Genomic DNA, 27253 nt, shown 5'->3' with positions numbered 1-27253 from the left:
CTTTGCTGGACTGGGGATGTCTCTTTGCTGGACTGGGGATGTCTCTTTGCTGGATTGGGGATGTATCTTTGCTGGACTGGGAATGTCTCTTTGCTGGAGGGGGCATGTATTTGCTGGAAGGGGATTTCTTTGCTAGAGGGGGGTGTCTCTTTGCTGGACTGGGGATGTCTCTTTGCTGGACTGGGGATGTCTCTTTGCTGGACTGGGGATGTCTCTTTGCTGGACTGGGGATGTCTCTTTGCTAGAGGGGGCATGTCTCTTTGCTAGAGGGGGCATGTCTCTTTGCTGGAGGGGGCATGTCTCTTTGCTGGACTGGGGATGTCTCTTTGCTGGAGGGGGCATGTCTCTTTGCTGGAGGGGGCATGACTCTTTGCTGGAGGGGGCATGACTCTTTGCTGGAGGGGGCATGACTCTTTGCTGGAGGGGGCATGTCTTTGCTGGAGGGGGCATGTCTCTTTGATGGAGGGGGCATGTCTTTGCTGGACTGGGGATGTCTCTTTGCTGGAGGGGGCATGACTCTTTGCTGGAGGGGGCATGTCTCTTTGCTGGACGGGGGATGTCTCTTTGCTGGACGGGGGATGTCTCTTTGCTAGACTGAGCTGTCTCTTTACTATATGGAAATGTCTCTTTGCTGCATGGCCATGATTTTTTTCTTGGGAGGGGCAGAATTTCATTCTTGGACCCAGGCAGCACAATGTCTTGGGTCAGCCCTGTCACTATCCATCAGTTCAGTGGGCGGATCCCGCGATTTTAGAATATTATTAGTAATCAGTGTACCTGACCAATCTTGGGAGGCGGTAATCCTAACATGATCGATCGTACCGGGGCTCAATATTGACCGGCAATTCGACTAAAACAGAACCATCGCTGATGATCACATAGTGAGACGGGTGAGAAGAAATGAACTTTTACAGACATTGTCCAGCATGCTGGAGAATTTTACCCCCTGTGTGTGTGGAAAAAAAAAAAAATAAATGTAAACATTTAATCTGTTGAAGAACTACAAGTAGCAGCAATCCCCAGTAGTGTGTATGCAGAAAAAGACGTTGGGATTTAAATCCAAGTCGCTAAAAAATACAAAACCTGCAATATTGTTTTATTATTACAGTCACTGGATCCTGAAAATGCCGATTGGCTGGTTGTCTCCGGCTGCAATTATTTTCGGGTCACTGGCCCGGGACAAGCATGCAGCAAGTGAAGGCAGAGCTCATTATCTGCACGCTGGGTGTGGGATCATCAACAGACGAACAATCTAAATACACAAATCAAATACATATTTAGGAGCCGTTTTACCTGTCCATGCGGTCCCGAGATTTACACAGCTCTACTACACAGCACAGCCCTGACCTGATTTTTTTTTTCTGCTGCAGCTAAGCAACACTCACAGGTCTTGTCCCTCCCCCAGACAGTAAAAGAAGAATCAGCAGACTGATGAACTTATCTCTCTGCTCTCTCCACCCATCAGCATGCTCCGTGCAGGGCAGCACACCCGATTGGCTCTTTGTGATGTCTCTCCCTGCCCTAGTCTGAGCTCGGCTGTACAGAGACTGCTGACGCTGGTACACATTCAGGTAACACTGCTTGTATTTTGTATAGAATGTCTCATCTGTGCCGAGTTCATCTTTAACAATTTGCCTTCCGGTTTGCTACTCAGAATCACTTGGAATCGGCCGCGAGCGAGAAATGCAGCGGCGTACAGCGTTCTGACAGTTATTGCAGATTTGGGGACAGCCCGGTGTCACCAACCAGCAGGAGGCGCTGAGATCTGTAGCTCCCCGGTACCGGCTCGGCGTGCGGCTGATCAGATGCCAGGTCTGCCGCCGACCGGAGCCTCCCTCGGCCTCTGGCACTTAAAGGGTTTACGGAACGGTGCCAGGTGACACGCTGCTCCGGCTCGTCACGCCAACTGTTCCATGAACCCGGCCTGGCATCTCCTCTGAAGGGAACCACTAGAGCACCCACCCAATTAGAGGCGAGATGAGTGCCGAGCTGGCAGCAGTTTGGCAACAAAAGATCTTTCCGGAATGACGGATGCGACTGTCACAGGACGCGGCTCTGCTTCGCAGACATCTCCGCCAAACGCCGGCGCAATCCCCGCAGAGTCCACCGTAGTTCACCCTTTAGCGGCAGATCGATCACCTGATCGCGGGTCACCTATCCACCCATCGCCGAGGTCTCAGCCCGGAACACAAAAGCCCCGCCGATTGGTAAATATCACTTTGTGCCCCAACCTTTCCCGGCTTCCGCCGTCTCCTCCCTGAGAAAACCCTTTCAGATCTCAGAAATGTCAAAAAGAGGAAAATGGTATCGATTATCTTCATCAAAGAGACCTCTTACCCGCCGGCGGTCATCAGCGCAGAGAGACGACCGGATCAAAGGAACAAAAACTGCACAATGGAGATGAAACAACAGAAGAGAAGAGCGGGCGAGAATAGTGGAGTCTGAGATACAGAAAGAGCCGCCTGCCACCAATACAGGAATATATATATATATATAGATGGGACCAGAGATACAGAGAGAAGGACTGCTACAAAATATGGGGAAGGATAGATAGATAGATAGATAGATAGATAGATAGATAGATAGATAGATAGATAGATAGATAGATAGATAGATAGATAGATAGATCTGATTTGATGCAGGCACTGTTTGGCCAACAATTTTCCATCCAGCTTCTTTGATTTTCCAATCAAAAGATGCTGGGTGGGGGAGGGGAACGACAGGACCGCCCACAAAGCGGGTTCATACATTGTATTGCCAGGATAAGATGTCTTTTCACCACGTGACATGATGACATCACAGTTGTCTGTACACCAAGCTACTTGGATGATACTATATCTCTGCTCCCACTCTTCCAGAGAGAGGTTCATCGTTTGTGAGGGTGCTGTGTACCCAGGTTGGTTTGGGTTGGGTGTCGGGTACCCAGAGTGGGTTGGGTGTAGGGTAGTCAGGCTGAGTTGGATGGAGGATACCTAGGTTGGATGTAGAGTGCGCAGACTGGGTTGGGTGTAGGGTACCCAGGTTGGGTTGGGTGTAGGGTACCCAGGTTGGGTTGGGTTTAGGGTACTCGGGTTGGGTGTATGGTGCCCAGGTGGGTTTGGTTATAGGGTACTCGGCATAGGTTAGATGTAGGGCAATGAGGTTGGTTTTTGTTGGGCGTAGCGTACCCAGTTGGATTAATTTGGGTATAGGTTTGCCAGGTTGGGTTGGGAGTAGAGTTCCTTGGCTGGGTTGGGTGTATAGTACCTGGGTTGGTTTGGGTTAGCTAGAGGGTACCTGCATTGGGTGTAGAGTACCCAAGTTGAGTTGGCTGCAGGGTCTCCAGGTTGGGCGTAGGGTACCCAGGTTGATTTGGCTGTAGAGTACCCAGGTTGGGTGTAGAGCACCCAGGTTGGGTTTTTTTTTTGTTGGTATCCATGTTGGATTCATTTGGGTGTAAGGTAGGCAGGTTGGGTTGGATGTAGGGTACCTGGATTGGGTGTAGAGTACCCAGGTTGGGTTGAGTTGGGTGTAGGGTAGCCACATTGAGTTGGGTGTAGGCTACCCAGGTTGGGTTGAGTGTAGGATACCCAGTTTGGGTTGAGTGTAGGGTACCCAAGTTGGGTTGGATGTAGGGTAACCATGTAGAGTGTAGGGCACCTGTTGCACTTATTAACAACCAGGAAATAGATAAGAGGCTGTACTGGATGTATTTCGAAATTTCATCCCATCTTAATTGCCGTTCAGACCGGAGTCAGACAAAGTTTCCGTCCTCTGCCATGTGTCCGCGGCACACATTGATAGACGGAATAGGTTGGGAACACTTTATTATATTGAGAAGTATCTGGAAGAAGTCTCATCGTCTGATTCTCACCGGTGGATCCTCCGAGATAGAAATTACATTTTAATTCTCAGTAATGATGTCAATCTGTTATCTCTGCCACAGATACATTATTTATTGATCAGCGAAGCGCCCGGGGGTACTTATCAAAAGCATGCGGCGGGCGTGGAACTCTGGCGGTGCGATGAACAGGAAACAGGGCCGGCTGGAGCTTTATTATTAAAGAGAGATGAAAACAGCTGCACATTATGCCACGACACTCGCAGCAGCCTTTCCAAACAGACGTTCCCCGCAAGACGAGCGCCACTTGACCGCATAAACTGCTGCAGCATCCACATTTCACCAGCTGGGCACAATCCCCCCTGGGCACAAACCTGTTGGTTTTGACCTTCTCAATCACGGACCCTCAAATTGACTTCTCATTAGCCGCTTCACTCTCCTGACCCACCGGGACCTCTTACTTACTTTGTGAATTTGAAGATTGGGGGAGGGGATTCATTTTATTTAATTCTGGCCAAGATCCTGACCCAGGCTGGAGGACTACAAGTCCCAGCATGGACTGTTTAGCATAAATCCAGGAGAAATCACAACACAAGGTTCTTGTAAGAAAAAGGCTCCCGATAAACCTGCTTAGCCATGGCATGGCCAGGTACTTCTGAAAATGTTAGTTGACTGGCTGTCATGCCTGACTTTCCCAACCTGCACACTTGTTCCAAGAAGGTGACTCAGGAACAATTGAAGCCAGAGGATCAGGATGGGAGTCAGAAGGAGGTCAGCATTGGCAGACCCCGAGTTTCGCTGATGAAAAGGTTAATATCCAGCAACAGTGACATTACAACTGACACCTTACCAGTATGGGTTCAGTTAGGTGTCAGGTATTTAGATTGGGTGTAATGTAGGACACCAAGGTTGGGTTGGGTGTAAGGTACTCAGGATAGGTTGGATGTAGGGTATTGAGGTTGGTTTTGGTTGAGTGTAGGGTACCTGAGTTGAGTTCATGTGGGTGTAGGGTACCCAGGTTGAGTTGAGTAGGGTTCCAAAGCTAGGTTAGGTAATTGGGTGTAGGGTTTCCAGGTTGGGTTGGGTGTAGGGTACCCAGAAAAGGTTGGAGTAGGGTATTGAGGTTGGTTTTGGTTTGATGTAGGTTTCCCAGGTTGGGTTGTTTTGGGTGTAGGATTCCCAGATTGGGTTGAGTGTAGGGTATCCAAGATAGGTTGGATGGAGGGTATTGAGGTTGGTTTTGGCTTGGTGTAAGGTACCCTGGTTGGGTTAATTTGGGTGTAGGGTTTCCAAGTTGGTTTGGGTGTAGGATACCCAGGATAATTTGGATGTAGGATATTCATGTTGGTTTTGGTTTGGTGTAGGGTACCCAGATTTGGTTTATTTGGGTGTAGGGTCCCAGGCTGGGTTGAGTTGGGAGTGGGGTTCCCAGGCTGGGTTGGGTTTAGGGTACCCAGGATGGGTTGGGTGTAGGATATCTAGGCTAGGTTGAATGTAGGGTGCTGAGGTTGGTTTTGGTTAGGTGTAGGGTCCCAGGTTGGGTTAATTCGGGTGTACGGTTCCCAGGCTGGGTTGAGTTGGAAGTTAGGGGTTCCCAGGCTGGGTTGAGTTGGGGGTTCCCAGGTTGGGTGTAGGGTACCCAGGGGGTTGAAAGTAGTGTATTGAGGTTGGTTTTAGTTGGGTGTAGGGTCCCAGATTGGGTTAATTTAGGTGTACGGTTCCCAGGCTGGGTTGGGTGCAGGGTACCCAGGAGGTTGAATGTAGGGCATTTGAGGTTGGTTTTGGTTGGCTGTTGTGTCCCAAGGTGGGTTGATTTGGGTGTAGGGTCACAGGTTGGGTTGAGTTGGGAGTAGGGTTCCCAGGCTGGGTTTGGGTATAGGGTACCCAGGATGGGTTGGGTGCAGGGTACCCAGGATAGGTTGAATGTAGGGCGCTGAGGTTGGTTTGGGTTGGTTGTATTGTTGGGAGTTGGGGGTTCCCAGGTTGGGTTGGGTTTGGGTTAACTGACATCTCCATTAATATCATTCCTGCAGACAAAATAAATAATACAATTTACAATAAACAAGGGGAACTCCGCTGATTTCAGACTGGTGGTCAGCCGGAAGGTCTACGTGGGGATCGGTGTGAATCTCTCAGCACTGACTCAGCTTCCCCTCTCATTCCTATGTACCAGCGCTGCACGCCATCTGATAGATAAAGCTTCTATCTTCTATTCGGTGCCAACAGATAAGTCATCTCAGGAAATTCGCACTCAGAAAGGTGACAGGAATCACAAAGGCGCAGATGGCGCTATGATAAGGTCAGAGGTGAAGAAGTCCGGACTAGAAGTGTTCACAGGCTGGTCACTGAGTACAAGTTTTATCTGGTTATAATTTACCTTCCCTGGTTCCCCTCCCCCCATCAACATTTTTCAATAAATTCTATTTTCTTTACATACCTTATTTTATTCTAAGTCATAATCTCTGAGCATGTCTATGCACTACAGGCAGATCATGGATGGTGGGGGGGCTGTACAGAGCTTCCTGACAACATCACAGCCCCCGGCCTCATTATTCCTCTTAAGAGCCTACTGCCATTATCATTGACTGCAATACTGTATGCTTGCTGCTCCCCCCCCACCCCCACCCACATGTCTACTCCGACCACAGCGCACAATCTCTGTTCTCTCTCCAACAATCGGCATTTCACGTCCGCACAGCCCCTCCCCCCCATCGGGGGTCTTCAGACTCCTGTGAACTCTTATTAGCCTCAGACACCCCCAACCCCCCACATCGCGCCATTGACTCTCTGCCTGTGGGGCAACCTGTTCTCATAAAGCCCACGAACGCGCGTCAGATGCGATACAGAAACGATTGTCTACTGAATAGTGGCGTCCAAACACAATACACATTATTGATCATTCTTGAAAAATCTATAGATATCAATTCCTGGACTCCGCTAACTATTATTACGAATGCAGAACGCCGCGATCAGGCCGGCGACCCTCCAAATACTCTACTGGGGTCAGCGCAGCGACTGCCGGGGGGCATCAAATATTTTATCCCATTTAATATTATTAATTAAAAAAAAAATCTAATTTTTTGCACATTTCAACCCTTTATTCATTTGTTGCGTCACATAAGACATCATCTCCGGAAATTGTTGGACTTTCACCTTCGAACTTACCTTTCCCTGCCAATCATGCAAGAGATGTAATAGAGGCGGGTGGGGCAGACACACTTTTTTTTTCGAACTTCTTGTTGCCTGCATAGCACATATGTACAGCAGAAAAGTGGGTGGGGGCATTAACACCCAATCGCTGCACATGTGCGTTCATGGACAGCTAAAGGTAGAGGGTAGTCCAGCTTGGACTGAGAAGTTGGGGGGGTAGAAAGTACAGGGTAGTCCTACTTGGACTGAGAAGTTGGGAGGGGGGGGAGAGGGTAGTCCTGCTTGGACTGAGAAGTTGTGGGTAGAAGGTAGAGGGTAATCCTGCTTGGGCTGAGAAGTTGGGGGGAGAGGGTAGTCCTGCTTGGACTGAGAAGTTGTGGGTAGAAGGTAGAGGGTAGTCCTGCTTGAACTGAGAAGTTGGGGGGGTAGTAGAGGGTAGTCCTGCTTGAACTGAGAAGTTGGGGGTAGAAGGTAGAGGGTAATCCTGCTTGAACTGAGAAGTTAGGGGGGTAGTAGAGGGTAGTCCTGCTTGAACTGAGAAGTTGGGGGTAGAAGGTAGAGGGTAATCCTGCTTGAACTGAGAAGTTGGGAGGGGGGGTAGAGGGTAGTCCTGCTTGAACTGAGAAGTTGGGGGTAGAAGGTAGAGGGTAATCCTGCTTGAACTGAGAAGTTAGGGGGGTAGTAGAGGGTAGTCCTGCTTGAACTGAGAAGTTGGGGGTAGAAGGTAGAGGGTAATCCTGCTTGGACTGAGAAGTTGGGGGGGGTAGTCCTGCTTGGACTTAGAAGTTGGGGGTAGAAGGTAGAGGGTAATCCTGCTTGGACTGAGAAGTTGGGGGGGGGGGGTAGTCCTGCTTGGACTGAGAAGTTGGGGGTAGAAGGTAGAGGGTAATCCTGCTTGGACTGAGAAGTTGGGGGGGGGGGGGGTAGTCTTGCTTGGACTGAGAAGTGGAGGGGAAGAAGGAAGAGGGTAGTCTTGTATGGACTGAAAAGGTGGGGGTAGAGGGTAGATCTGCTTGGACTGAGAAGTTGGGGGTAGAAGGTAAAGGGTAGTTCTGCTTAAACTAAAAAGTTGGGGGGTAGTAGAGGGTAGTCTTGTTTGGACTGAGAAGTTCGGGGTAGAAGGTAGAGGGCAGTTCTGCTTGGACTGAGAAGTGGGGGGGGGGGGGGTAGAAGGAAGAGGGTAGTCTTGTTTGGACTGAGAAGTTGGGGGTAGAAGGTAAAGGGTAGTTCTGCTTGGACTGAGAAGTGGGGGGGGGGGGTAGTAGAGGGAAGTCCTGATTGGACTGAGAAGTTGGGGGTAGAGTAGAGGGTAGTCCCACTTGGACTGAGAAGTTGGGGGGGGGGGTAGAAGGAAGAGGGTAGTCCTGCTTGGACTGAGATGTTGGGAGGGGGGTAGAGGGTAGTCCTGCTTGGACTGAGAAGTTGGGGGGTAGAAGGAAGAGGGTAGTCCTGTTTGGACTGAGAAGTTGGCAGGGGGGGAGAGGGTAGTCCTTCTTGGACTGAGCAGTTGGGGGTAGAAGGTAAAGGGTAGTTCTGCTTGGACTGAGAAGTGGGGGGGGGGTAGTAGAGGGAAGTCCTGATTGGACTGAGAAGTTGGGGGTAGAGTAGAGGGTAGTCCCACTTGGACTGAGAAGTTGGGGGGTGGAAGGAAAAGGGTAGTCCTGCTTGGACTGAGAAGTGGGGGGGTGGTAGAAGGAAGAGGGTAGTCCTGCTTGGACAGAGACGTTGGGAGGGGGGTAGAGGGTAGTCCTGCATGGACTGAGAAGTTGGGAGTAGAAGGTAGAGGGTAGTCCTGCTTGGACTGAGAAGTTGGGAGGGTGGTCCTGCTTGGACTGAGAAGTGTGGGGGGGGGGTAGAAGGAAGAGGGTAGTCTTGGACTGAGAAGGTGGGGGTAGAAGGTAGTCCCACTTGGACTGAGAAGTTGGGGGGTAGAAGGTAGAGGGTAGTCCTAATTGGACTGAGACTTTGGGGTGGTAGAAAGTAGAGGGTAGTCCTTCTTGGACTGAGAATTTGGGAGTAGAAGGTAGAGGGTGGTCCTAATTGGACTGAGAAGTTGGGGGTGGGTAGAAAGTAGAAGCTTGTCCTGAATTTATAAGAAATGTGTGGGGGCGGGGAGGACGCGTGGCTCCGCCTCCGCCCTCCTCATCTATAACTTTGTAACAATTTACACCAATCACTTCCTGTACAGCAGAGATGGCGGGAATCTGAGGGTCACATGACCCGCCGTGGCGCCCGGATCTACTGTCAGCAGCATCTGGTCAGCGTCACCGTCCGAGCCGAATTGTTTCATGGTCGATTTCTAGTTTTTTTTTGTTTTTCGGAAACACACAAACTGCTATTGATGGGAGGGAGGCGCCAGTGCGGTGCCAGGGCGCTCGCCGCTGCCAGCCTGCGACATACATTTCCAGCTGTTGTTATCTGAGCCGCGCTCCCTAATCAAGCGCCTGCCGAGGGTTAACCGTCTCCGGTATCGTACAGCTGGACGCGGGCTGTGCGGATCGGCCGCGCCGACCGCCGCCACAAACGGCAGATAAGAGCGAATCGGCCGTCCAGAGCCGCGACAGGCGCCCCCCCCCTCCTACACCCCAAACCGCTCAGCCTACAAGACGGAAAGTTTCGCCATGCCAACACGACACATGTCAGTCACCCTGGTGTTTCCAGGAGGCGTTGCCATGGTAACCCGCGTTTAATCCCCGCCCCCGGCCATTGCCGCGCTCACCCTCTTGTTCCGTCCTCGTCATTTCCTCCAGTTTCTTCTGTTTCAGGGTGTCCACCACGTCGGCCAGGCTGCCTTTGCGTCTTTCTGGCGTCCCGAAATTGACACTGGTCATCAGATCGCTGCGATCGCGAGCTCCTTCGTCAGGCTTGTGTGGTGAGGTAGACGTGGTTCGGAAGGAATAGAGGGAGCGCAGTTTATTGCTGTCTGAGTCCTGCCAAGACAAAAAAATAAATAAAATCGCCGTTAGCATTAAATCGCTGAAAACAGACGCACAATCCAGCAACAATGTAACAATGTACAGGGTAACATTGGAGCTGTTATATCACTATTACCACAGCCAGCATTTACCTTCTTCCCAGTCTGAGATCTGACTGCTGTCACCAGGGACAAGGGGTGGGCAGAAGGGGGCAGCTGCCCCTGGGGCGCTGTGGTATCATGTGAGGTGGGGGGGGCACCTCAAGGAGATTGGGGGGGATTTGTGTTTGGAGGGGGAATTTGAGGGGTGTCAGGGGATAAGAATTGTTCTAGGAGGGGAAATTGGGGGGGGTTAGGGGTTTGGAATGGCGATTTCTTGGGATCTGGGTTGGGGGGGAGGGTAAGAGGATTTGTGCTAGGAGGGGGAATTTGGGGGGTTTGTGCTAGAAGAGGTAATATGGTAGAGGGGGGAGGGAATCTGTACTAGGAGGATTTCTGCTGGGAGTGGGGGGGGGGGGGATTTGTGCTTGGAGGGAAGATTTGAGGAGTAGAGGATTTATGCTTGGAGGGGTGATTTTTTTGAGGGGAAGATTTGGAGAAAGAGAAGATTTGTGCTGAGAGGGGGGATTAGGGGGGAATTTCTGCTGGGAGGGGGGATTTTCTGCGGGGGGGGGATTAGGGGGATAATTTCTGCTGGGAGGGGGGATTAGGGGGATAATTTCTGCTGGAAGGGGGGATTAGGGGGATAATTTCTGCTGGGAGGGGGGATTAGGGGGAGAATATCTGCTGGGAGGGGGGAATTTCTGCTGGGAAAGGGGGATTAGGGGGGAATTTCTGCTGGGAGGGGGATTAGGGGGAGAATTTCTGCTGAGAGGGGGATTAGGGGGAGAATTTCTGCTGGGAGGGGGGATTAGGGGGATAATTTCTGCCCACGAGGGGGGATTAGAGGGAGAATTTCTGCTGGAAGGGGGTATTAGGGGGATAATTTCTGCTGGGAGGGGGGATTAGGGGGAGAATATCTGCTGGGAGGGGGGAATTTCTGCTGGGAAAGGGGGATTAGGGGGGAATTTCTGCTGGGAGGGGGAATTAGGGGGAGAATATTTGCTGGGAGGGGGGATTAGGGGGAGAATTTCTGCTGAGGGGGAGAATTTCTGCTGGGAGGGGGATTAGGGGGAGAATTTCTGCTGAGGGGGAGAATTTCTGCTGGGAGGGGGATTAGGGGGAGAATTTCTGCTGGGAGGGGGATTAGGGGGATAATTTCTGCTGGGAGGGGGGATTAGGGTGAGAATTTCTGCTGGAAGGGGGGATTAGGGGGAGAATTTCTGCTGGGAGGGGGGATTAGGGGGAGAATTTCTGCTGGGAGGGGGGATTAGGGGGAGAATTTCTGCTGGGAGGGGGGATTAGGGGGAGAATTTCTGCTGGGAGGGGGGATTAGGGGGAGAATTTCTGCTGGGAGGGGGGATTCGGAGTGGGTGAGGAGAAGATTTGTGCTTGGAGGGGGGATTTTTTTTGTGGGGAAGATTTGGAGAGAGAGAAGATTTGTGCTGGTGGGGGGTTTACGCAGGGGAGCAGATTTGAACTGGGAGGAGGGGTAATTTGTGCTAGTAGGGATGACTCTGGGAGTATTTATGAAAGGGGGGGGGATTTGCGCTGGGAGGGGGGAATTCGTGTTAGTAGGGATCAGGGTTGGGACAAGGGGTGGGCAGGAGAGGCGACTGCCCTGGGGGCTGTGGTTTTGTGTGAGGTGGGGGGGGGGTGGAGCTGCGAGGAGATTGAGGGGATGTGTTGGGAGGGGCAATTTGGGGGGGAGGGGGTGTCAGGGGGTAAGAATTGCTAGGAGTGGTGATTTATGGGGATTTGTGTTGGGAGGGGGGATTTGGGGGGTTTCTGTTAGAAAAGGTGATATGGTGGGGGGGGGAGAATTATGTGAGCAGAGGAAATTTTTGTTGGGGAGTGGAGGGGGGACTTGTGTTAGGAGGAGGGATTTGGAGTGGGGGGGGGTGTTTTTGGAAATTTATTGGATGGAAATTTGAGGGGTAGGTGACTTTTTTTGGGGAGCAGCATTTGTGTTGGGGGGATTTGGGGGATGGAGAGCAAAGATTTGTGCTGGGAGGGGGGATTTCAGCAGGGGGGGTAGATTTGTACTCCTGGGATTTATGCTCAGGGGGGAAGTATGCAGGTTAGTTCTCAATTTTTGGGGGGGATTTTTGCTGACACATGACGCTCATACATCTTTGGGGGGGTTGAGGGTGCAGTTTGGCATGTTGGCCTCGGGCTCTAGGTGACATTTGTCCCGGTGTCTTGCCGAGAAAGTTCCCTCGGCAGATAAGTTCCCCCCCCTGTACTGTGCAGGCGCAGCGCCTGCGCAGTACGTACTAATGTCAGCCGCCGGAGATAGCTGAAGCTCAAATGCTTCAATCAGCTGTACACGGCGCCTGCGCTCTGGGTCCAGATTCCTTCCCCACCATCCAAGTGGACCTAGAGGGGGAATCTAAAAGAGCCGAGCGAAGTGAGGCCGTGGCCGAAGCGTGGCGAGCGAAGCGAGGGGCCCTCTTACAGGCGCCGTGTACAGCTGATTTTCAGCTATTCTATTCGGCTATTTCCGCCGGATCCTACTGCACAATCGCAGCGCCTGCGCAGTAGAGGGGGGTCCTTATCCGTCGAGCGGAACTTTCTCGGCAGAACACCGACACTGGGAGGGGGGCAGACGCTCTGTCTAGATTTGATTGCTGCCCGTGTCCCCATTTAGGGGATTCCCCTTCACTTCCTGTCTGGACAGGAAATGATAAGAAATCTCTCCAACATGGAAGCAGACAAAACACACAAATATTGATTGGAGGCGGTCACTGACAATGTTATCAATGCTCTCTCTGTGTGACAACGGCACCCATTTCCTGTATGGGGGTCACAGAGACAGGAAGTGAGGGGAAATCTCCACAACTGGATCACAGACAGAAATAAAAACTCAACAGAAATTTTTAAAGCTTATTTCACATTATTATTATTATTATTATTATTATTAAGGATTTCTATGGCGCCAACAGTTTACGCAGCGCTTTACAATATAAAAGGCAGACAATACAGTTATAAGACAATATAATACAAGAGGATTAGGAGGGCCCTGCACAGAACATGTTCCCTGACCCCCCCCCCCCCCCACCCCCCCCCCCCCCCCCCATCCTGATATGACATAAATAAAACCTCTCCATTTTCATTACATTCCTTATTTTAGACCTGATGATGTCATCACCGGGTCTCTGAGCTTCTCTATGCAATGCAGGCAGATCATGGCTGGTGGGAGGAGCCATCAGGGGGCTGTAAATGACTTCCCGAAAACATCCCCGCCCCCGGCCTCAGTACTCCTCTCCGGAGCCTTCAGTCCTGATATAAGCAGTGGGCGGGCTCGTGGGAGGAGTTATGCAAATATCAGTCTGGAGGAGTGGGCGTTCTTAGGGTACATTTGCATACAGACCACCCTGGGGGAGGGGGGGACCCTTACATATGTAGAGAGGGGAACAGACCCCAACCCAACTAGTTGTTGCTGGGTCCAAATCCCCCCTCCCCCCCTCACACGTCCAAATCCCCAGTCAGTGTCTCTGCTGCCACAATCAGAGCTGACAGCATTCACCGCCGCCCGCTGTTCTCAGCGCTAGAGTTTGGTTACTAGGACCACCCATGTCCTAGCAACCGATCACATTCCTGCCCCTCCCCCAGGCCCCGGCATTCAGAGGAGGAGGAGGAAGTTTCTCCAAACCTATACAGTGATGGGGTCTTCACAACACTCCCCCTATTCTCATACACCTCTTCACTCTCCTTACCCCCCTCTGCTCTTCCCTTCTAACTCTGGGGACCCTACTGAAAGGAAATGGGCTCTGGGGACCCTGATGTAAGTGGGCTCTGCGTTTCCTGATGTAACGGGGGCTCTGGGGACCCCAATGTAAGGGGGTGACTTTGGGGATCTTAATGAAAGGGGGACTCTGGGGACCCTGATTTAAGGAGGAGGCTCTGGGGGACCCTGATGTAAGAGGCGGCTATGGGATCTTTGATGTAAGGACGAACTATGGGGATCCTGATTTAGGGAGGGGGAACTTTGGGGGCCATGATGTAAAGGGGGGGGCGGAACTATGGGGACCCCGATTTAAGGAGGAGGCTCTGCAGGACCCTGATGTAAGAGGCGGCTATGGGGTCTTTGCTGTAAAGATGAACTCTGGAGATCCTGATTTTAGGAGAAGGGACTCTTGGGACCCTGATGTAATGGGGTAATCTCGGGACCCTGATTTAAGGAGGGGGGCTCTGGAGGACCCTGATGTAAGGGGAGTTATAGGGTCTCTGATGTAAGGATGAAGTCTGGAGACCCTTATTTAGGAGGGGGGACTCTGAGGACCCCGATTTAAGGAGAAGAGACTCTTGATCCTGATGTAAGGGAGCGATGGCTCTGGGGACACTGATGAGAGGAGAAGGGACACTGGGGACCCCGATGCAAAGGGGCGATGACTCTGGGGACCCTGATTTTAGGAGAAGGGACCCTTAGGACCCTGATTTAAGGAGAAGGGAACCTTAGGACCCATATGTAAGGGGGCGATGACTCTGGGGACCCTGATTTAAAGAGAGGGGACCCTGATGTAAAGGGGCGATGACTCTGGGGACCCCAATTTAAGGAGAAGAGACTCTTGACCCTGATGTAAGGGGGCGATGACTCTGGGGACCCTGATTTAAGGAGAAGGGACTCTTAGGACCCCGATGTAAGGGGGGCGATCACTCTGAGGACCCCAATTTAAGGAGAAGAGACTCTTGACCCTGATGTAAGGGGGCGATGACTGTGGGGACCCTGATTTAAGGAGAAGGGACCCTTAGGACCCTGATGTAAGGGGATGATGACTCTGGGGACCCCAATTTAAGGAGAGGGGACTCTTGGGACCCCGATGTAAGGGGGCGATGACTCTGGGGACCCTGATGAGAGGAGAAAGGACACTAGGGACCCTGATGTAAGGAACTTTGGGGACCCTAATGAAAGGGGTAAACTCTGATGTGAAGGGGTCAGGCCCAGGGGGGGCCCAGGCCTAAAGCCCTGGAAAGGGGCCCCAAAATTTCTGATTGGCTGCCCTGCCCAAACAAACACATGTTGCTGACCCTCCACGCTTGAAAGGGGCGGGGCCAGGGACAGTCGGGTTGAGGAGGGCTGGATGATGCTGGATGCCTTCCGGGCAGGAACCAGAGATGGGCTCTCCCTGTGAGAAGCTCACAGTGTGCAGTGAAATCAGGGTAAGCCGTGTCGGTGCCGGAGAGGAGCCGGTACATCGGACATCGGCTTAACAATTGGCGCAGTGGGCGGGATGTGGAGGATAGAAATGAACTCTACGAAGGGGGAGGGGCGGAGTAAAAGATAAAAGTCGAGGAGGGCAGAATTGTACAACCAATAAATTAAAAAAAGAAACACAGGAATCTGGCAGATCGCACAACCAAAACCGGCGCCGTCAGCGTTAAAAACGGCGCGCGGGTTGCTGGATTTGGGGGCCCCGCCAACCCCCGAGCGCTGTCCCCCCCGTTGGCGCTCGCTCTGTTTTGCAGTGGCAAGTGTTTCATGAGGACCCCAGAGAATGTTTGAGTGTTTGATGTAGAGCGCTATGCAAATCAGCCAACTTTGATCACTTACATACACCATCAATTAAGAAGGACGAGAGAAAAAAAAGATCAAATTAAAAGCGTCTTCTGCTGCTAATAGTCATCTCTCTCCAAGAAATCCGCCATTAGATTGGAAATGATAATCAGCTTTTGTGTGGCGCCTTCCCATGAATATTAAGCGCCAACTTCTTTTTCTTTTTCTTTTTTTTTTTTTCCTCTTATTAATGCTTTTATCCCAAAATATAAATGTTTGAAGAATGGCGACGGATCTGAAGAAGGAGCGCGATATTTACTTTTTTGGCGCCGTGTATGTAAAAAGCGGGCCGGCCGTCCCGGGAATTGTAGGCGGATGAGGCGCGGGAGACGCCACGTAGGGAAGAGGGGTCGTTTACACAACGGAGTAGGAATTGATCATCTAATTGGCCGAACAAATTACATCAGATGAATCAAAGCTGAACATCGGAACGTGTTTGTTTTTCCCGGATTTCGGTGATTATTTTCTGCAGATTCACAAACTGATGCGAAATGTATCGAGGCGTTCCGGATCTGAGCGCAGTCTGGGGGAGGGGATGTGTATATTTTTGGCCATGGCACCAAATCTTAGAGAGCGAATTTGTTTGTGGCGTCAGATGGGAGGACACCGGAAAGTGGTGATTTAGTTCTGGGTGGAGGTGATGAGACCTCCAGAGAAACCTTCACAATACTCTTCACTTTACTAACCCAACTGCTCTCCTCCCTTCCCAGAGTTCCCACCCACCTTGGGGTGTCCTTGGCACACACTCTGTGTTATAAAATAAATTATAAACCCAACAGGGATGGTGAGAACCCCTCATAATGGGCACAGCGGGTGTACAGACCCGGGAACTCAGCACAGGGATGGTGAGAACCCCTCATAATGGGCACAGCGGGTGTACAGACCCGGGAACTCAGCACAGGGATGGTGAGAACCCCTCATAATGGGCACAGCGGGTGTACAGACCCGGGAACTCAGCACAGGGATGGTGGGAACCCCTCATAATGGGCACAGCGGGTGTACAGACCCGGGAACTCAGCACAGGGATGGTAAGAACCCCTCATAATGGGCACAGCGGGTGTACAGACCCGGGAACTCAGCACAGGGATGGTGAGAACCCCTCATAATGGGCACAGCGGGTGTACAGACCCGGGAACTCAGCACAGGGATGGGGGGAACCCCTCATAATGGGCACAGCGGGTGTACAGACCCGGGAACTCAGCACAGGGATGGTGAGAACCCCTCATAATGGGCACAGCGGGTGTACAGACCCGGGAACTCAGCACAGGGATGGTGAGAACCCCTCATAATGGGCAGAGCGGGTGTACAGACCCGGGAACTCAGCACAGGGATGGTGGGAACCCCTCATAATGGGCACAGCGGGTGTACAGACCCGGGAACTCAGCACAGGGATGGTGGGAACCCCTCATAATGGGCACAGCGGGTGTACAGACCCGGGAACTCAGCACAGGGATGGGGGGAACCCCTCATAATGGGCACAGCGGGTGTACAGACCCGGGAACTCAGCATAGGGATGGTGGGAACCTCTCATAATGGGCACAGCGGGTGTACAGACCCGGGAACTCAGCACAGGGATGGTGAGAACCCCTCATAATGGGCAGAGCGGGTGTACAGACCCGGGAACTCAGCACAGGGATGGTGGGAACCCCTCATAATGGGCACAGCGGGTGTACAGACCCGGGAACTCAGCACAGGGATGGTGGGAACCCCTCATAATGGGCACAGCGGGTGTACAGACCCGGGAACTCAGCACAGGGATGGTGAGAACCCCTCATAATGGGCACAGCGGGTGTACAGACCCGGGAACTCAGCACAGGGATGGTGAGAACCCCTCATAATGGGCACAGCGGGTGTACAGACCCGGGAACTCAGCACAGGGATGGTGGGAACCCCTCATAATGGGCACAGCGGGTGTACAGACCCGGGAACTCAGCACAGGGATGGTGGGAACCCCTCATAATGGGCACAGCAGGTGTACAGACCCGGGAACTCAGCACAGGGATGGTGAGAACCCCTCATAATGGGCACAGCGGGTGTACAGACCCGGGAACTCAGTACAGGGATGGTGAGAACCCCTCATAATGGGCACAGCGGGTGTACAGACCTAGGAACTCAGCACAGGGATGGTGGGAACCCCTCAGAATGGGCACAGCGGGTGTACAGACCCGGGAACTCAGCACAGGGATGGTGAGAACCCCTCATAATGGGCACAGCGGGTGTACAGACCTAGGAACTCAGCACAGGGATGGTGAGAACCCCTCATAATGGGCACAGCGGGTGTACAGACCCGGGAACTCAGCACAGGGATGGTGAGAACCCCTCATAATGGGCACAGCGGGTGTACAGACCTGGGAACGAATGTAGGAGCTTCTCATTCCAAAGCCATAGTCATTAATATCGATTGGCCACCCCATGGTCATTAATATAAGATTGCCTTGTCTCCCCCATGACCATTATTATGGAGTACCCCTTCTGCAATGGCCATTAATATGGAGTTGCCCCCTTTGTGGCTACAACATCCTCCACTCTTCTGGGGAGACTTTCCATAAGATTTTGGAGGGTGTCTGTGTCCATTAGTGAGGTCATGTACTGATGTTAGATGAGAAGACCTGGTTTGTTTGCCCACGTTGGGCACCAACAAAAAGAACTGGCTCACCATCAATGTCCCAACTCATCCCAAAGGTGTTCAGTAAGGTCGAGGTCAGGGTTCTGTGCAGGACACCCAAGTTCCCCCATGGTCTCAAACCTACTAAACACCTTTGAGATGAGACAACCTCATCCCTAAGGTGTTCCCCAGGGATAAGGGCAGGTACTGATGTTGGATAAGAAGACCTTATATCAAGAGTCCTCCAAAAGTAGGGTTGAGGTCAGGGCTCTGTACAGGACATTCGAGTTCCTCCACACCAAACTGGTCACACCAAATCTTTATGGAGCTGGCTTTGTACATCGGGGGGGGGGGGGGGGGTCACAGAAAAGGGTCTTCCCCAGACTGGTTGGAAGATGAGAATATTAAACATTTTTTAGCGTGCTTGTTTAATATTATCATCACAATTTGTGCTATTTTTTTTTTATACAGCTGCTGTTTGCAGTAAAATGCCCCCTGATGAAGCCAGATAAAGGCGAAATGCTGAGATTACTACTTCAAGCTGCCACATAAAAGATATGTATGAGATCGATCGATCACTATCCATAAACACCGCTTGTTTTTCTAGATTTGATGGATTAATGTGTCGGCACCTGAAAAGTGCTGTTTTGTAAGTTTTAGGGATGATTGGTTTTCTCACTATCCGCTCTCTATAAACGGATTTTTGACATTTTATTGATAATCGATTTAGAATTTATTTTTGAATCGCCTGTATGTGTATCACGCTATAAAAGGAACAGCGCAACACATTTTGGGTTCATAAAATTCCGCCATTGTTCAATCACTGCGAAAGTGAAAGCGATTTGGAAGTGACTTTGTCTGTTCTGATCACAAAATCCTCTTCCCGTCGGATACAAACTATCCGAGTGTTTTGTTTAACGGAATTCAGCTGATAAACATTCCATCCGAAGTGACCCCCGAACACGCGGGGGAGGCGGAGCCACCGACATCACCACATTAACACTTTCACTGTTTTTTCCTGAAGTTGGGGAGCAGCAAAGATGTGAATTCCAAACCTACAGCGCCTTGAAAAAGTATTCATACCCCTTGAAATTCCCCACATTTTGTTACAACCAAAACCATAAATGTATTTTATTGGGATTTTATGTGATAGACCAACACAAAGTATCACATAATTGTGAAGTGGAAGGAAAATGATAAATGATACAAATATGTGAAAAGTGTGGGGGGAGGGGCATTTGTATGGCGCCCCCCGGAGTCAATACTTTGTAGAACCCCCTTTCTCTACAAGTCTTTTTGGGGATGTCTCTACCAGCTTTGCACATCTAGAGAGGACATTTCTGCCCATTCTTCTTTGTAAAATATCTCAAGCTCTGTCAGATTGGATGGAGAGCGTCTGTGAGCAGCAATTTTCAAGTCTTGCCACAGATTCTCAATGTGATTTAGGTCTGGACTGTGACTGGACCATTCTAACACATGAATATGCTTTGATCTAAACCATTCCATTGTAGCTCTGGCTGGATGTTTCGGGTCGTTGTCCTGCTGGAAGGTGAACCTCCGCCCCAGTCTCAAGTCTTTTGTAGACTCTAACAGGTTTTCTTCTAAGATTGTCCTGTATTTGTCTCCATCCATCTTCCCATCAACTCTGACCAGCTTCCCTGTCCCTGCTGAAGAAAACCATCCCCACCACATGATGCTGCCACCACCATGTTTCACGGTGGGGATGGTGTGTTCAGGGTGATGTGCAGTGTTAGTTTTCCCCACACATAGCGTTTTGCTTTTAGGGCAAAAAATTCCATTTTGGTCTCATGTGACCAGATCACCTTCTTCCACATGTTTGCTGTGTCCTCCACATGGCTTCTCACAAACTACAAACAGGACTTCTTATGACTTTCTTTCACCAATGTCTTTCTTCTTGTCACTCTTCCATAAAGGGCAGATTTGTGGAGAACACGACTAATAGTTGTCCTGTGGACAGATTCTCCCACCTGAGCTGTGGATCTCTGCAGCTCCTCCAGAGTTACCATGGACCTCTTGGCTCTTCTCTGATGAATGCTCTCCTTGCCCGGCCGGTCAGTTTAGGTGGACGGCCATGTCTTGGTAGGTTTGCAGTTGTGTCATACTCTTTCCATTTTCCGATGATGGATTGAACAGAGCTCCGTGAGATGTTCAAAGCTTGGGAGATATTTTTATAACCTAACCCTGCTTTATACTTCTCCACAACGTTATCCCTGACCTGTCTGGTGTGTTCCTTGGCCTTCATGATGCTGTTTGTTCACTAACGTTCTCTAACAAACCTCTGAGGGCTTCACAGAACAGCTGTATTTATACTGAGATTAAATGACACACAGGTGGACTCTATTTACTAATTAGGTGACTTCTGAAGGTAATTGGTTCCTCTAGATTTTAGTTGGGGGTATCAGAGTAAAGGGGGGCTGAATACAAATGCCCCCCCCCCCACACATTTTTCACATATTTATTTGTATCATTTATCATTTTCCTTCCACTTCACAATTATGAGCCACTTTGTGTTGGTCTATCACATAAAATACATTTACGTTTTTGGTTGTAACAACATGTGGGGAATTTCAAGGGGTATGAATACTTTTTCCAGGCACTGTAACACTCCCCAAGACAGAGAATATGACATTCAGTGAACGTTCTCTGCAGGTGAATCCTCCAGATCAGTGTAATTAGGAACATCTATTGAAAATCACATTCGCTCCTACTCTAGACCCGTAATTAGTGTCAGGGCGGAGTATGACATCATAGTGTGACAGCTCAGGTCCTGCAGGGTCAGAGCCGGGATCCTTCAGCCGGATCGCGGTGGCGGGAATGATTTCTCCGTGAACCTGCAGTGCTGTGAGCGATCGTCTGCTGAAGTGCAATGCGTGTTTCTGTGTGCGTTGGGAAAGTGCGCAGTTTGGACGCGTTCCTGACATGCACGAGGTATGAACCCGGCCTTACGACCCGTTCACAGTCAGTGTTGTGCAAACGAACTTTAAAATGCGCATTTTACCATACAAACGCCCAGAAACTCGCACTGCGGGGCACTGGGTTGCCATTCTTTTTGACTTGCATCACAATGCAGTAACACAATGCACTGCAGGGCATGTAACACAACATGAATGTGAACAATCGGCGCGTTGTGGTGCGCTAAGCGTGGCATGTGGCATCTTTGTCGCATCGCGGCCTGTCTAAAATGAATCGGCTTCTTCATGCAACGCGCATAAAAGGCGCGATGACGTGCGTGTGTTAATGGATTGGAGCTCTGAAGGGGTTAAAGGCGCCGTTGCGCTGAGGGAATGGGGGGGAGGGGTCAGAGGTTTCGCATTGTTTTGCTGGATGATGAAATAACTCCGTGTGCCGGGAATTCCAGCGGTAACAAATTGTGGGATTCTGTCAAATAAAAAAAAGGCGCTGAGAGAGTAATTCAGAGGCAGCTGCTCCCTCCGATTTGTGAAATCTCTTTATTACTCGGCAGAAGTACACCGCTGGGAGGGGGAGCGGGGCGCTCAGTGCAACCGTTCTGGCTGCTCGGCGCACGCAGAATACGCGAGACCCCTCACTGGGGAGACGGGGCGATCCCGACTGCAATCCCCAACCGGGCCGGAGACTTCAAAATCAGCGATACTTTGTGACACGATAGAAGTACATTGTGATACATTCTACACTAGAAGAGGTTTTGTTACTTTTGTAGGGAGCGGGGGAAGGGCAACATTCTCAGTTTTTTATTGTTGTGAAGGGAAATCCTCTCTTAGTTGTCAGACGAACAAGTGTCCCCATTGGAAGATTTCCTCTCATTTCCTCTTTAGGTGACAACTGTCACATTCTGAATTATTGAATTGTCATAAGTATGTCTGGAGGGTGTGACACCACAGAGGGGCCCCCAAACAGCCCCCCATGGTGACCCCATCCATGGTATAGGCGGAGCCTGAGGTCAGGACTTCATCCTGTGAGGTGTCTAATTGGAAGGAAAAGCCCCGAGCTCCATCAAACTCAGCACAGGGATGGTGGGAACCCCTCATAATGGGCACAGCGGGTGTACAGACCCGGGAACTCAGCACAGGGATGGTGGGAACCCCTCATAATGGGCACAGCGGGTGTACAGACCCAGGAACTCAGCACAGGGATGGTGGGAACCCCTCATAATGGGCACAGCGGGTGTACAGACCCGGGAACTCAGCACAGGGATGGTGGGAACCCCTCATAATGGGCACAGCGGGGGTATAGACCCGGGAACTCAGCACAGGGATGGTGGGAACCCCTCATAATGGGCACAGCGGGTGTACAGACCCAGGAACTCAGCACAGGGATGGTGGGAACCCCTCATAATGGGCACAGCGGGGGTATAGACCCGGGAACTCAGCACAGGGATGGTGGGAACCCCTCATAATGGGCACAGCGGGTGTACAGACCCAGGAACTCAGCACAGGGATGATGAGAACCCCTCATAATGGGCACAGGAGGTGTACAGACCCGGGAACTCGGCACAGGGATGGTGGGAACCCCTCATAATGGGCACAGTGGGGGTACAGACCCGGGAACTCAGCACAGGGATGGTGGGAACCCCTCATAATGGGCACAGCGGGTGTACAGACCCGGGAACTCAGCACAGGGATGGTGAGAACCCCTCATAATGGGCACAGTGGGGGTACAGACCCGGGAACTCAGCACAGGGATGGTGGGAACCCCTCATAATGGGCACAGTGGGGGTACAGACCCAGGAACTTGATTAACATGGAGAATTATTGGTTGGCGGATCGGCCTGTCATCGGGTGGTGTTAGAGGTGACATATAACAGATGCCCCAGTCTCAGGTCTGATACCCCCTCCCCTCCTCCATGAATGACGGACAGGATGGTGGCATCTGTTGGACTTTCCATTAATCAGGACTCCGGGTCGCCATCAATCAGCGATGTCAGCAGGAAGATTCACAGCGAGGATGAGGTCATCCGATGACATCATTTTTCAGACTGTGAATGCGTTACAAGATTGGAATCTATTGTCACCGGCGGTCAGGGTGAGAGCTGCGTCTGTATACAGAGAGGAACGCGAAGGGCGGAGCTCGGAGATGTGAACGGCGAGTGCCGATTTATACCTCCAATCTAATAAATGAAGATGATGTAACAATCTACTGATAATATGTATCAATAACTACTGGTTGGAAATAGGGTGGGGGAGGGGTTAGGACTGAAGTAAATCACACCAGAGTTTTTAGCGACATTGAGCGCTGCGTTGGAACATGCGCCATCTTTGCGTCACACGAACGTTAATTCTCCCGTCCACAATTTGTGGGGGTGTCACATCACAAGCTGAATCGTCGCAGATTAAAGAGTGATAGAGGAATGTGGTGACACCAATCAGTGAATGTTGTCCAGCACACACTGCAGCTGTGATAAAGTCAGACTTAGCTCCCCGCTTTTTCTGTAGCCCCACTATCAGCCAGATTCCAGAGATATCCTTACATGGGCAATGAGCGGGTCAACGTCCCAAGTACATCCAATCAGTGTCACACCTCCAAGGTAGGTCTGAATCTGATTGGTGGCAATTCTTTCTGTATGTTGGAGACAGAGAGGAGACTGAAAGGGGTGTGTCTGGGAACTTCTTTCCAGCATCACAAACTGGGGTTCCCAGATCACCGACTGAAGGGGGTTGGGTAGGCGGGGTGTTATAGGAATGTCTGTACCCTAAGCCGGTACCCTGTACCCTAAGCCGGAGGGCTGAGCTCCCTATATGCATCTAAAAGCTTATTTAAATTAGGATGTTGAAGCCCCACCCACCAGATAGACATAGAGCGCCAGGACTGACCATTCTATGCTGTGACATCATACTGTCCCAGTCAACGTCGGGCTGCATGCTTGTGACGAGGGTGGAGAGCTCCTCGGGGTGAGGTTTGTTGTGTAGGAGGGAGTGCAGCGGCAGGTGGGGGAGGTGGTGCATTTCATCGTTGTCATCATTCTCCCTCGAGGCCAGCTCTCCGGTCATCTCCTCATCTCCATCCGCTTTACAGGTGAACGGAGAGGTGGCCGGCTTGGACGACATCCTCCTGGAAACGAGACAAGATGGAGTCAGTGCGGCCAAGCAGGAAATCAGCGTCATAAAACATGATTAATGTGGCAAATAGAGGGGGGGTGTAGATAGCTGGGGGGTGTCTATGGAACACAATGAGATTTCCTGCAGTGGTTTGTGCCTCTGCCCCTCCCACAATGGGGAGATTTCCCTGTAGTAGTTTGTGTCTCTGCCCCTCCCACAATGGGGAGATTTCCTGCAGTGGTTTGTGCCTCTGCCCCTCCCACAATGGGGAGATTTCCCTGTAGTAGTTTGTGTCTCTGCCCCTCCCACAATGGTGAGATTTCCTGCAGTGGTTTGTGCCTCTGCCCCTCCCACAATGGGGAGATTTCCCTGTAGTAGTTTGTGTCTCTGCCCCTCCCACAATGGGGAGATTTCCCTGCAGTAGTTTGTGTCTCTGCCCCTCCCACAATGGGGAGATTTCCTGCAGTAGTTTGTATCTTTGCCCCTCCCACATTGGTGAGATTTCCCTGCAGTAGTTTGTGCCTCTGCCCCTCCCACAATGGGGAGATTTCCCTGTAGTAGTTTGTGTCTCTGCCCCTCCCACAATGGGGAGATTTCCTGTAGTAGTTTGTATCTTTGCCCCTCCCACATTGGTGAGATTTCCTGCAGTAGTTTGTGTCTCTGCTCCTCCCACAATGGACACTTTTCCTGCAGTAGTTTGCGTCCATGCTCCTCCCACAATGATGAGATTTCCTTTATTAGTTTGCGTCTTTGCCCCTCCCACAATGGTGAGATTTCGCTGCAGTAGTTCGTGTCTTTGCCCCTCCCACAGTGGGGAGACCTGTCTGCAGTAGTTTGTGTCTCTGCTCCTCCCACAATGAGGAAGTTCCCTGCAGTAGTTTGTGTCTCTGCCCCTCCCACAATGAGGAGGTTCCCTGCAGTAGTTTGTGTCCATGCCCCTCCCACAATGAGGAGGTTCCCTGCAGTAGTTTGTGTCTCTGCCCCTCCCACAATGAGGAGGTTCCCTGCAGTAGTTTGTGTCTCTGCCCCTCCCACAACGAGGAGGTTCCCTGCAGTAGTTTGTGTCTCTGCCCCTCCCACAAGCAGGTAGTCAGAGAATCTGATGGGAGATGTCACACTGGATTTAACTTGTTAGCAATTACATAAAACTAAACTGTGGGTTGGGGGGGGTTGGCCTTTAAGTCCTGTCTTGCACTGGAATCTGGCAGGGAGAACATCTCCCACTCGGCCCTCCATATAAAATTTTGAACATTCTACTTCACAAGCGTCACACAGACCTCTACAGATTAACCCTCGCCGTTCCGGGAGACGCGCCGGGCGCGCAGACCTTTTCTCCAACGCGTTGTGCTTTAATATCAGTATTTAATAGAACATCGGGTACAGACAACTATCAAAGACTTTCAGCCCGGCGAACGCAAGGCCTAATTTCTGTTTTTTTCTCGGCGCACTTCTTCAATTAATCATAATTTGTTGGTTTGAAAAAAAAAAAAAATCAAAAAAATCTCCTTTCAATAATTTATGTCATTTTCCTGCATTAATCCTCTTCCACATCAATGCGTTTCCAGCTTATACTTATTGTCAGGGGAACGCATAAAAGCAGATTTCGTCTTATTTTATTGATTACAACAGCGCTTTATTTCACAGTCAATGCATTAATAACACCGACTCAAAAAAGGGGGAAAAAAAAAAAGAAATACTTTAAATTTTAAAACAGGTTTCTATGTTGGCGTGTTCAAATGTTTTATTTAACGCCTGAAAACTCATTAGTAAAATTACCGCCAATACATGAGCAGATCCCAAGATGGAGGACGAGGAACGCCCAATCTGACGCCTTATTTCCAGTCTTCTGCCCGGAAAATGTATCTCATTCGGGTGAGGGCTGCCAAAAGGTGTGGAACGACGCAGCCCAACGCGCCCGGTGCGAATGAGCCCCAAATTCCAAACTGAAAGCAGCAGTTGGGTCCCCGCCTGGCCTGGTCGTGCGCGTTTTCCCGCACCGCATTAAAAAAAAAAAAACGCCACAGCTGCCAAAATGACACACCAAAATGCAGGTCGCAAAACGCAGCACATTTGTCTGCGCAGGATCACAAGGTTGCTGTGCGCTTTTGTAACGTAGTAGCGCATGCGCAGCTTGGCGCGATCCGGCGCAATTTCAGCCCATTCTAATGATTGGGCCGAATTTGTACTGCACCTGGATTGCAAGTGAATCGCAAACCAGAGCGCACAGCGTGATCCTGCGCCATTCATGGTGTAAACCGGCCCTAAAGCAATTTTTTTTATATAATAACAAAATAAGAATAAAAATATATTTTTAATAATAAAATAAGATAATAATAATATGGATATGAATAATATTAATAATATTAATATGAATAATATCATGTGAATAATTTTTAGTGAATAATATGAATAAATAATTCATATTAATAATAATAAATATGAATACTAATATTATAAAAGAATATTAATAATAATACTAATTATAATAATGGCAAAAATATATATATATAACATATTATCAACAAAATAAAATAATAATTCATATTATTCATAATGATAATAAATAATATGAATAATAATATTATATAATAATATTTATCATAATAACAATAATAATAGCAAAAAAAAAAATATATATATATATATATATATATATATATATATATATATATATATATATATATATAATATATATATATATATATATTAGTATGATTATTTTTATTATTATGATTATTATTATTATCATTATTAACAACAACATAAAATAATAATAATAATAAACAATAAGAAGAACTAGATGGACTTGTGTCTTTTTTTAACCAGACTATGTAACAAAATATAATAATAATAATAATAATAATAACAACATAAAATAATAATAATAGAAACAAAATAATAATAATAACAATAATAATATTGATACATTATCATATAGACAATCCCCCCCCTGTACCCTCCTAACACCCCCTGGCCTATGAAGGATTTAAGCGATAATGTATCATTTTTTGGATATTGATTATATTGGCAGGATATTTTTATTTCCTGCTTTTCACAATAAGCAACTTTGTAG

General features: G+C 49.8%; 1 protein-coding gene across 5 annotated transcripts in view; it reads right to left on the bottom strand.

Moving 5' to 3' along the window:
• SOX6 (SRY-box transcription factor 6) overlaps positions 1-27253 on the bottom strand; it is a 507467-nt gene that overhangs the window by 265597 nt on the left and 214617 nt on the right. For 4 of the 5 annotated variants that reach the window (XM_073603957.1, XM_073603956.1, XM_073603955.1 and 1 more), the window contains 2 exons: positions 23956-24193; positions 9690-9900 (listed from right to left, as the gene is read on the bottom strand). In XM_073603957.1, coding sequence (XP_073460058.1) covers positions 9690-9900; positions 23956-24193 — 449 coding nt within the window. The remainder of the gene's footprint in view (positions 1-9689; positions 9901-23955; positions 24194-27253) is intronic. The other variant, XM_073603959.1, reaches the window with a different exon arrangement.

This window comes from Aquarana catesbeiana, linkage group LG11 (genome assembly GCF_042186555.1).
Source record: "Aquarana catesbeiana isolate 2022-GZ linkage group LG11, ASM4218655v1, whole genome shotgun sequence".
In the NCBI taxonomy this organism is placed as follows: Eukaryota; Metazoa; Chordata; class Amphibia; order Anura; family Ranidae; genus Aquarana; species Aquarana catesbeiana.
This window is presented reverse-complemented; position numbering and strand designations above follow the sequence as displayed.